Source organism: Vulpes vulpes, chromosome 6 (genome assembly GCF_048418805.1).
Source record: "Vulpes vulpes isolate BD-2025 chromosome 6, VulVul3, whole genome shotgun sequence".
NCBI classification, from domain to species: domain Eukaryota; kingdom Metazoa; phylum Chordata; class Mammalia; order Carnivora; family Canidae; genus Vulpes; species Vulpes vulpes.
In genome coordinates this window covers 27,037,941-27,050,379 of record NC_132785.1, presented here as the reverse complement: position 1 = coordinate 27,050,379, position 12,439 = coordinate 27,037,941, and the positions used below count along the sequence as shown (strand labels likewise).

Here is a 12,439-nt window from a genome sequence, read left to right as displayed (position 1 = left end):
ATTTTTTAATTTTATTTTATTTAAGATTTATTTATTCATTCATGAAAGACACACACACACACACACACACACACACACACACACACACACACAGACAGCCACACAGGCAGAGGGAGAAGCATGTTCCATGCAGGAAGCCAATGTGGGACTCCATCCCGGGACTCCAGGATCACACCCCGAGCCAAAGGCAGATGCTCAACCACTGAGCCACCCAGGCATCCTGAAAGTATTCCATATTTATTTATTTATTTTAAGATTTTATTTATTTATTTATTCATGAGAGAAAGAGAGAGAGAGAGAGAGAGAGAGAGAGGCAGAGACACAGGCAGAGAGAGAAACAGGCTCCATGCAGGGGGCCCGACATGGGACTCGATCCCGGGTCCCCAGGATCAGGCCCTGTCTGGACTGAAAGTGGCGCTAAACCGCTGAGCCACCCGGGCTGCCCTATTCCATATTTAAATAGCAAAAATAACTATTTAATATTGAATAAAAAGTGGGTAGATAAATTGGTTCACAGAGCAACTCTGTTCTACCTGCAAGACGTGGGTTTATCACAAACAGTACAGACTCCTCTGACGATATTTGGGTATATATTTTCAGTCTCAGCCTTCTCTATAATATACTCTTAAACCACAAGGGAGACTATCTTCAACTCATGGGTCTCTAAAACTGAATATAATGATTATTATACTCTGTATTCTTCTATGTATGTAATTACTCAATCAAAGTTTAGTTTCTATAAGACACATTTCATAACAGTGGTGAAAATTTACCTTAAAAATACAAAGCTCCTATGCGTGACTCAAGCAACTACAAAACAAATCTCCTTATAAGCACATCTTTCATGAATGGTATATTACACCCATAACTGTCCAATTCACTGTTAATTATTACTCAGAAATTCATGTTTATGGCTCTGTGTCACCTGCTATATGAAAACATATTCCTGATATACTGTTCTTTAACTTCCTGGATCAATATACCTTGGCTTAGCCTTACAAGGCTAAGTAGTCTTTTCTTCTTAAACTACTGGTTAAGAATAAACTGAGAATTGACAATGGGGAAAAGAAATTTATGCTAATTATTTTCTTTCCATGCTTCCTTCAGTTCTGAGCCATAGATCAAACTATATAACCCAGATTGTCTCCTGTGGTTTGGTAGAGGAGAGTTTAACAGTACTACTTTTAGAATGGATTATTACTTTAATGATAGGGGAATTTAAAGTAGCTAATAGTGATATCTCAAATGTTAGCTTTTAATGTGTTTATTATCATTTCATTTTAGTACATATTTACTCTAACCTTTCTAGACATTGAATATAAATAGCTAGATTTGCAAGCTGTGGGTGTGGTATAGTGGTACTGTTTCATTTTCTAAGAAAATGATAAAATTATTCAGTTCCTTAAAGAGCTTTTATTGTATAAGCTAGAGACATATTTTAAAAAGAAGCCATTTAACTAAGACCATAAAACTCCTAAAAGAAAACATAGGCAATAAACTCTTGGACATTGGTCTTAGTGATTAGTTTTTTGGGTCTATCATCTCAGTAAGGGCAGCAAAAATAGACATAAATAATTGGGACAATATCAAACTAAAAAGCTTTGAAATAGCAAAGGAAACCAGCAACAAAACAAAAAGGCAACTATAGATGGATGAATAAAGAAGATGTAGTGTACACACACACACACACACACGGGAATATTAGTCTCCTATAAAAAAGAATGAAATCTTGCCATTTGCAATAACATGGATGGACCTAGAGGGTATTATATTAAATGAAATGTCATAGAATGACAAATTCTGCAGGATTTCACTTACATGTGGAATCTACAGAACAAAACAAACGAACAAAACAAAACAGAAAGATTCATTAAAACATCTAGTGGTTGCCAGAGGGGAGGGGGCTGGAGTTTGGACAAAATAGGTGAAGGGTATTAAGTGGTTCAAACTTCCAGCTATAAAATAAATACATCATGGGGATGAAAGGTACAGCATGGGGAATACAGTCAATAACACTGTTATAAGTTTGTACGGTGACAGATGGTAACTATACCATGGTAAGCATTTCATAACATATATAAATGTTTAATCCCTCTGTTGTACACCTGAAATTAATATGGCATCTCAACTATACTTCAGCTTAAAAAATAATCGATTCATGTAAATATTCCTTACAATTAAAATCAACAGCTAGCAAAAAGGAATAGGCCTTTTTAAGGATAATCACTTAGTAATCATTTTGAATGGGTTATTTGATGTTTAGATTTCAAATTAATGAAGGACAAAAGGAAGGGAAGTAATATTTACTGAGCTTCTCGTGCCAGAAGCTTTATATATGTTCTTTCATTTAATTTTTCCATCTAACCCTTGAGTTCACACTAATATCTCTATTTTACAGGCACATTTGCCATGACAAAAGAAACCAGGCTCATGTGCATTCAGAGCCCAGGATAATTCCCCTACATGTAAAATGTCATCAGCTCAGAATAATAGTGATGGTGGACAGACTGCTGGGTCAGACTTACTGACTGGGCTGTTTTTTATGGTAGTTTATTCATGTTATGGGGGCACATTTAACAGCATCTCAAAGGCCATATTTAAACTGCTGAAAGCATCTTAATTTTTCACATTAGAAGGTAGCTGTTTCAATTAGGAGCAAGTTTCATGTCCTATGAAATACTAGTTCAGAATTTATTAAAATATTTATACAGTAAATTTATGAAACATAGACAGCTTTAAAGGACTCAGATTTTAGCACAAAAATATTTTTTATAGTTAATTTCATAATTGACATAGTTTCTATGATTACTAATTGGTGTCATGTCCAATAACACAGCCATTAATTGGCCACAGGTGGCAATTAAAATAAAAATTTATTTAATTAAAATAAAAAAATCAGTTCTTCATATGGGTAGTGGCTACCATACTGGACAGTGCACATATGGAGTATTTTTACTATTACAGAAAGTTCTACTGGCCAGTGGAGGTTTATTTCTTTAATTTTAAAAGTTTTAAAAAAGATTTTATTTATTTATTTTAAAGAGAGTGAGAGAGAACTCAAGCAGGGGGAGGGGGGGGAGCAAAGAGAGAGGGAGAAGCCAGGGAGAGCAACTTGGGGGGCGAGGACTTGGAGCTCAACCATCGCTCTGGTAACATGACCTGAGCCTAAAGTAGATGCTTAATCGACTGAACTACTCAGGCATCCCAAGGACAATGGAGGTTTAGAAGAGTTTGTTTAATTGATTGGTTCCAATTCAAAACTAAGTACTGAACTAGATTTGAACCCATGCAATGTATCTTTAGAGCCTATACTCCCTTTTAAAAATCTTTTTTATTTTTTTTTATTTTTTATTTTTTATTTTTTTAATTTTTTATTTATTTATGATAGTCACAGAGAGAGAGAGAGAGAGGCAGAGACACAGGCGGAGGGAGAAGCAGGCTCCATGCACCGGGAGCCTGATGTGGGATTCGATCCCGTGTCTCCAGGATTGCGCCCTGGGCCAAAGGCAGGCGCCAAACCGCTGCGCCACCCAGGGATCCCTAAAAATCTTTTTTAAAAACAACTTTATTTGGAATATTTGGAAAGAAGAGAGAAAATATAACAAAGCCACACGTATCCATCACCTGGCTTCAACAATGATCAATTCATGAAAGCTCCACCTTTAATCACTCTTCTTTTTTTTTTTTTAAAAAAAGAATTTTATTTTATTTTAATTTATTTATGATAGTCACAGAGAGAGAGAGAGAGAGAGAGAGAGAGAGAGAGAGAGAGGCAGAGACACAGGCAGAGGGAGGAGAAGCAGGCTCCATGCACGGGGAGCCCGATGTGGGATTCGATCCTGGGTCTCCAGGATCGCACCCTGGGCCAAAGGAAGGCGCCAAACCGCTGCGCCACCCAGGGATCCCTTTAATCACTCTTCTATACTATTTTATTTATTTTTTGCTTCTCTCCCTTAATTATATTAATGAAAAATTATCCCTTATTCAGAACAGAACATAGGGAGGCAGTATAACATAATGTTAACGGTGAAGAGTATAGAATCAGAAAGCAGACAGATCTGGATTCAAATTTTGACCCAACTTGCTTTTAGATAGCAAGTTGTTTAATTTCTCTAGGGCTGAACTTGTTCGTATTAATAGTTTCCTTCTATAGCTATTATTTTCCTCTATATTAAATACTTTCAGCTCTTAATTTTTAGTAAAATAAATATTCAAATAAACTTATTTAAAGGTGACTGTGAAAGGTAATTTTCCACAGGACTTTTATGTTCCCACTCCAAGATTAAAAAGGTAAAAGGAGATTCTATACAAAATTTCAAAAAGAATATAGGAAGAAATATATAACATAGGAAGAAAAAGTTCTATTTAGAGTTCTTTCCTCACTTTCCTTAAGATAACCAAGTGCCCAGTGAGTGATAAAACATAATTTCTATTGTTCCCAATAGCAATTTACATAAGAATTACTTAAATCAATCTAGAAATAGTTATTTATATTGACATTTTAAAGCATAAATGTGATTTAAAATTATTTTATCATATCATCCTGCAATTAAAGATCAGGAGTAAAGTTTTGGACCAATTACTTTGGTGGGGTAGAAACAAGAATTATTCTTATTCATCAAAAAGAACACCTACCCATATGTTAGAGGGTTTTAAAACCAGTGGTTTTATACTTTTGGTTATATAACTTAGGAAATCTGCATTTAATAACTATTTTATCCTCACTGTTTTCCAATTCCTTCATTTTACAATTTCTATTCCCATATAATTCTCTGCTTCTCCATTTATGAATCAGTTAATAATTTATTTAAATTATTCCAACAATCTTAAAATCCAATAATAACTAACCATCCATGAGTTAAAATTTCTTTCTGTATAACACTATTCTTTTACCTCAACTTAAAAAGACTAAAATGATTATACAGATGAACAGGTAAAGAATTTGAATGATTATTAAATGGAGCAAGTCTTTAAGGTCACTCTCTCTCAAATAAATAAATAAATCTTAAAAAAAATAAAAAATAAAAACAAATTATCTCTGTAAAGAGGGCCCAGGAATTTATACTTCCTACAAAGTTCCCTAAATGATCCTGATGTATCCTCCTTCTGCACCTCCTTTCCCCCACGTTCTCTCTCAAAAAAATAAATCTTAAAAGAAAGTTATTTTTGGGATGCCTGGGTGGCTCAGTTGGTTAAGTGTCTGGCTCTTGATCTCAGCTCAGGTCTTGATCTCTGGGGAGCGAGTCTGAGCCCCGCATTGGGCTATACACTGGACATGGAACTTAAAAAAGAAAAGTCACCTGACTCCACAAATGGCATCTGGTTATATTCTTCTCCCTTTGGTCAAGCCCATTCTGTTAATGAAATCTAGGGAAACAAGGACAGGAGAGCTGCTTATGTCCTAGGGTGGGTAAAGTGCTTTGTTATTAAGCGTAGCATTGTTATTTCCAGGCTAAGACTTCTGATCATAAGGTGGAAGGTGAACACCTAATGTGATGTGACCTAGTTTCTCTAAGATAAATTACATTTAAGACCATGTTTACTATTTTAATTTTTTTTCTTCACAATCTACAAACTTAATTCATGAATAGTAGTATTACCTTTACATTGCCTTTATTATTTGAATAAAAGATTTATATAGATGATTTACCTGACATCTTTCTCAAGTTGTGTAATACACTCCTTCAGCGAATCAATCTTAGAATCTCTTTGACGCACTGATTCAATGAGATATCTGTAAGGTTGCTGAGTCTGGTTTAACAGAGAATTGGCCCTGTCAAGCTGAAGAAAAACAGATTTCATGAAAACCTTAAAAATTTTACAAGAAACCAAGGTTATTCAAAACACTGTAGCATAGATACAGTACACCCAAACTCCCTTACATCAATTACTCAGAAAAGCTTTTCCTGTGTAACTTTGAAAGTTTAAAAATTACTAACCAATATAAGTATTCTTTATAATAACAAGTAATACATAAATAGGAAAGAAAAAATTTTAAATAAAATATGAATTTTAGGGATGGGTTACCTGACTGTTTTGCCATTTGTCGGTGTGGGAAGATATGTAACAAGAATTTTATCTCCTTTTATTTTTTTAATTTTTTAAAGATTTTATTTATTTATTCATGAGACACACACACACACACACACACACACAGAGGCAGAGACACAGGCAGAGGGAGAAGCAGGCTCCATGCAGGGAGCCTGACGTGGGACTCGATCCCAGATCTCCAGGATCAGGCCCTGGGCTGAAGGCGGTGCTAAACCACTGAGCCACCTGGGCTGCCCTATCTCCTTTTAATAAGTATCCATTAGCTAAGAATAAAAATCTTTTGAGCTTTATTTCTATTCAAAATAACATAAAGACATTACAATTTACCATTTTCCTCATGTCTTCATATTTCTTTCCTTTTTTTTTTTTAAGATTTTATTTATTTGACAGAGAAAGAGAGAGAACAAGCAGGGGGAGCAGCAGAGGGAGGGGGAGAAGCAGGCTCCCTGCTGAGCAAGGAGCCAGGTATGTGGGGCTTGATCCCAGGACTCTGGGATCATGATTTGAGCTGAAGGCAGACTATTAACTGACTGAGCCACCCATGTACCTCTCTATCTTTGTAAAATTGGTGAATTGTAGCTAAATCATTATGTATAATGACATTTAAAAAAATTGTAGTTAAAATATAAATAATATAAAATTTACAATGTTAACGATTTTACAAGTTAACACTCAGAGGCCATTAAGTACATTCACGATGTTGTGGAAGCATCACTAGGATCTATTTCTGGAATATTTTTTATCAATCCCAACAGAAGTATCCATTAAGTAAAAACGCCCCCCCCCCCCCCCCACCGCCAAGCTACTGGAAATCTCTATTCTACTACCTATCTGTATGAATTTGCCTATTCTAGATATATAAAGGGAATCATATAATATTTGTTATTTTGTGTCTGCTTATTTCACCAACGTACTGTTTTTAAGATTCATCCATGCTGTACCATGTATCAGAACTTTACTCCTTTCTATAGCTATATAATATTCCACTGTGTGTTTATAGCGCATTTGTTTATTTATTCATCTCTTGATGAATATTTGGGTGGTTTTCACTTTTTGGCTATTGTAAGTGATGTTGCTACAAATAGTGGTGTATAAATAAATATGTTTGAGTTTCCATTTTCAATTCCTTTGGGTATCTGCCCAAAGGAGTGGAGTGAAACTGTCAAGTCATATGGTAATTTACATTTAGCTTTTTAAAAAAAATTAAAAAAACATTTTTTCTATATTTAACTTTTTGAGGAAATGTCAACTGTTTTCTACAGTGGCTGCATCATTTTACATTCCTATTAACAATGCACTTGGTTCTACTTTCTCCACATCCTCACCAATACTGTTATTTCATGTGCCTATTGGCTATTGTCTGTAGTATATCTTCTTTGTAGAAATATCTGTAAGTCTTTTGCCTATATTTTAATTAGGTTGTATGCTTTTTTGTTGTTGAGTAGTTCTTTTACATTCTGGATATTAAACTCTTATTAGAGATATGATTTGTAAATACTTTCTCTCATTCTGTGGGTTCTCTTTTTACTCTCTTCTATCTTTTGATCACAAAAGTCTTTAATTTTGATGAAGTCCAACTTACCTATTTTTTCATTTGTTCTCTATACTTTTGAGGTCCTTTTTAAGAAACAATTGCCAAACCCAAGATCATGAAGATTTTCTCCAATGTTTTCTTCTATGAGTTTTATTTTCCTAGCTCTGAAATTTAGGTCTTTGATCCACTTGGAATTATTTTTTGTATATAGTATAAGATATGGGTTCAATTTCAATGTCTTACATGGAGATAATCCAGTTTTACCATCACCATTTGTCCAAAAGACTTTTTTTCATTGAATGGTCTTAGCAATCTTGTTGAAAAATCATTTACTGTAGATGTGAAGGTTTACTTCCAGACTCTATTTTACTCTGTCTTCTCTACCTATTCTTTTGCTAGTACAACATTGTTTTGACTACTGTATCTTTGTAGTAAATTTTAGAATCTGGAAGTGTGAATTCTCTTTTTCTTTTTTGAGATTGTTTTAGCCATTCAGGGTCCCTTGAGATCGTATCTGAATTTTAGGCTGAGTTTTTTTATTTTTGCAAAAAATGCTCTTGGGATTCTGATAGGGAGTGCATGGAATCTTTAAACTGTTTTGGGCAGTATTGTCATCTTAACAATATTAAGTCTTCTAATCCATGAACATGGGATATCTTTCCATTTATTAGGTCTTTCTGAATTTCTTCAGCAATATTTTGTTGTTTGCAGTGTACAAATCTTTCTTCTATTTGATAAATTTATTCCTAAACATTTTATACTTTTTGATGCTATCATAAGTGGAATTGTTTTCTTAATTTCCTTTCGGATTGCTCATTGCTAGTATATTATGCACAATTTTATATTATGCCTTTACCTAATATAATTATTTTTCCAAACTCTCAGAGTACCTTAATTTATTATTTTAATGGTTACAAAACTGTCTAGGAAGCTAATGTACCATAATTACATTGCTTATAGTAATAAACATTTAGGACGTTATCCATTTTTGACTAGTATAATATTGCAACAGACTTCAAAATTAATTATTTTTCTTTAATGTTTTCTTTGTGAATTTTTTTCAGACAGAAGTTGCACTAAGGTTAAGGAATATGTAATGTTCTTGATATATTAAGACCAAAATTCTTTCCTTAAGGATTTAATTAACTTATATATCCAACCAATCTTAGTTTCTTTGTTTATTGTGTTTGCTGTTTTCCTAAGCAAATGTAAAATATAGGTTAGTAGAGGACTAAACACAGCACTGTCACTATCAGCAGGCCCATACTTTGGTACCTAATGAGTTCCAGAAAAAGTATTCTAAAGTTGGATATGCAAAAACTGAACAATGACTACAAAAGTGGTGGATATCTATTATAAGTGTGAGGCATGGGGAAGAGAGTATTTTATTACATAGAACAAAAATACTATAAAATTCCTACTTTATGACTTTAAATGTTCTTTGATAATAAAATTCTAGCCCTTTATATATTTAAATATTTTTTCCTCTTTCCTTCATAGTCTCTAAAGATTTGCTCTTTTTCTGGGACAAGAAATGATTTATATTTTTTTCTCAAGTGAATTATATTTACAGGATTTATATTTTTTATTCAGATCTAAACATATAATTTGTTTCAGTATTGCAATTTTTTGGTTTTCTATTCACATAAAAGAAATGAGTGACTAGCAGCTTAGAAGCTGAAGGTTTAGAGAAGAGTAATATGGGTACAGTGGAAGGTACAGTGGAAGGCAGAAAGAATCTAAGGCAGAAACAATCATTGTTAAAATGATCAGCCATGAGATCCAAGTGGGTAAGGGAGAAAAAGTCAAAGTGGTTGACCAGCTAGCTGTTAGAGAATATCTGCTTGCAGACTGAGGACTACTTTGTAAAAGTTATTTAAATAGCTCAACTGAATTACATTAGAAAATTTCCTTTTGGTTACATTAGCACAGGGAAAAAAAATTCCTCAAAGAAAAGGAAATGAATAGTGAAAGAAAAGACGACTTCATTTTTTGGACATGATTCATTACAGTAAAGCAAAGCTATAAAGAAAAAAAAATACCATGAATATTTTCTATAGTTTGGGTTTTAGTGTCCTTTTTCCTTCCTTTGGTAGTCATTCTTTTAAATCTATTACAATGTCACTGGAATCTTATTACTTAGTCTACTTAGTTATTTTATGAACATTCAAATATGCAGCTGGACAAAAATAAAACTAAGTTCTACTTACCTGTATAACCAGTTTCACTAGTCAATTAAATCAAACAATTGCCTCGACTTTGTTTTCACGGAACTGACCTTAACTGAATAAACTGAACTGACAAGTTGCTTTGTGTTTCAAAGTGCAGAATAGTCCGGAGGGGGGTGGGGGGCGGGGCCGGGGGCTGGTGAGCAACATCAGGGAAGCACTAAGGGCATTTACAAATTGTAGTTAGCTGTAGCCTAGAATGAGCTATGTTTGAAACTTATCAGATCTAAATTCAATTGCATAAAAAGTATAACAGCAGTCATTAGTCTTAATTATTTTAGTTCTACTTTTTTCATCACAGCAATTACACAGGTTAGGTTTTAGTATTATAAACAAAATTAAGGGCCCCAGAAGCCTTACTTTCAAAAGGTATCTCTAATATACAGCCTACAAACTCTTCCCTCTCTGGACATTAAGAACAACTACAGTGCTGTCAGTTTTAAGAACATATTTCTTTATAAATTTGTTAAGCTTTTAAATCTCCAAATTTAATTCCTCATGAAAAATAGATGTTTGTCAATGAAAAGTGATGCTAATACCTATTTTTGAAATAATTATAATTCGACAGAATTTAATTCCTCCAACATGGCTTACAAAAGTCTTTCTGTAACTATAATAATTAGTATTCAAAAAGTTACACAATCGCTCACTTTGCCTATTGTTAGTAATCTTTTCCTTATAGGAAAGCCTTAGTAATTAGTGACTCAAGAATCATATACGTAATAAATGACTCAGGAGTAAACCCATGACACAACATTTTATAGAATTGTTATTCCGCCTTTGTTTCAATAAATTGTGCATATGATTCAGAGAAACGCAACACCTGATTAAAGCATAATTATATATTTCAATTCAAATTTTAATTAACTCTTGGATGATAATCTAAAATCATATATTTTCTCTTAAAATTAAAAAAAAAAGTATATAAAGGTGACCACATTTCGTTGTGTTTCTACTAAATGTGGGATTTTTTTTCCTTGTAGAGTTTATTTTTAAAGAAACTCCTAGAAATGGAGCTCTTGCCAGGGACAAAATGCATTCTGTTGAATAGAATTTAACATTGAATTAGTTTCTGTGCAATATATACAAGTGATACTTTCTCGTAGGTGGTAGTTTTTGAAGAAAATTCCACATATCCTTATCTAATCTTTTTGATTGTGCCTTGGAATGTAAAATGCCTATTTGAGGTCCAAAATGGAGCAACACTTTGGTACTAATTCTCTGTGTTCTCAACCTATAGGAGTAGTTGTCAAATCTAGTTAAATCATCAGATCACTGGTGAAAACAGTAAAAAAACAGTGATTTCTGGGTCCCAGCCCAGTTCCAATGAATCAGAATTTCTCAAGGCTAGTCTTAGATTCTGATAATCAGTTAAAAATTTAGAAAGCATAGTTTTAGTGATCTTGGACTTGCTGCAGGCCACTCCATCCAACTTTTAGCAGGTTTAACTCTACTGCACATAATTCATCTTATATCCTGAACCATCCTTCCCATTATAACCACTTTCTTATCCTGTGGCTCAGTGGTAAATAATCTCATCATATTTAACAGGAGTGATATTTAACTGATACAATTCAACCAATTAAGATGCCAGCTTTGCACTGGAGCAGGTGCCTGGAGAAACTCTGTAATCCCAGGTATTACTTCTTTGTTGGTAGATGGTGAGATCTGGGGGATTTTAGGAGAGGCACCAGACAGACAGAAATGACATGCAGGGACTTAGGACAACAGCTGTGTACAGTATTCTCACAAATACTTTCTTGTTTATTTTTTAAAAAGATTTTATTTATTTATTTGAGAGAGAGAAAGAGCACATGGGAACAAGGGCAAGTAGTGGGGGGTGGCAGGGTGGGCGGGAAGGAGAGGGACAAGTAGACTCTACTGAGTGTGGAGCCCAGTGCAGGGCTTGTTCCCAGGACGCGAGGAGTACATGACCTGGAATGAAACCAAGAGCTGGACACTCAACCAACTAAGCCACCCCGGCACCCCCAAATATTTTCTTATTTTAATAACCAAAAGCAAGTGCATGCTAGTTGATTATCAGTCCTGCTCTGATCCTGAGATTATCAAAGTATGGTAATAGGAGATATTAACAAAATAAAAGGAAAAATAATAGGTAAGACAAAATTCTTGAGTAGGACATTAAATATTTCAGAATAATCAGCTTGGATGTGATGGACTATCTACTCATAAGTCACAGAATACTCAGGACTGGAGAGGATGATTTTTTTTTCAAAGTGTGGTCATACATCACTTTTATTAGAGTCACAAGAAGAGGGAGTTAAAAATGCAGATTCGTGGGTTTCATTCCAGACCTACTTAGTCACAACCTCTAAGGGCAGGATCTAGAAACCTATATTTTAAACAAGAATCTTTGGTGATTCTTACAGTCACTAACATTTGAGAATCACTAGTGAGGTGTAAGTATAGAGCAAAGCGGCAGACATGTGAGGGACACCTACACTGCAGGGTTGTAAGAAGATAAGACATCTGAGGGAGAATGGTGTCATCAAGCAAGAATTTCTAGATTATAACATCCAAAATGTCATGCCATAGATCAGGAGACTGAGAAAAGAATACCAACAATTAGGAAACCAGTGCTGATCACTAAGGGCGGGCATAGCTG

General features: G+C 34.3%; 1 protein-coding gene across 7 annotated transcripts in view; it reads right to left on the bottom strand.

Moving 5' to 3' along the window:
* The window catches only part of PIBF1 (progesterone immunomodulatory binding factor 1), a 191,886-nt gene that overhangs the window by 29,487 nt on the left and 149,960 nt on the right, over positions 1-12,439 (bottom strand). For 5 of the 7 annotated variants that reach the window (XR_012002002.1, XR_012002001.1, XM_026017692.2 and 2 more), the window contains exon 15: positions 5,651-5,781. Coding sequence is in view for 3 of the 7 variants with exons in the window: in XM_026017692.2 (XP_025873477.1) it covers positions 5,651-5,781 (131 nt within the window). In the remaining 4 variants the exon portion in view is untranslated. Of the gene's footprint in view, positions 1-5,300; positions 5,368-5,650; positions 5,782-12,439 lie in introns of all 7 variants that reach the window. The other 2 variants (XR_012002003.1, XR_003237882.2) reach the window with 1 other exon arrangement.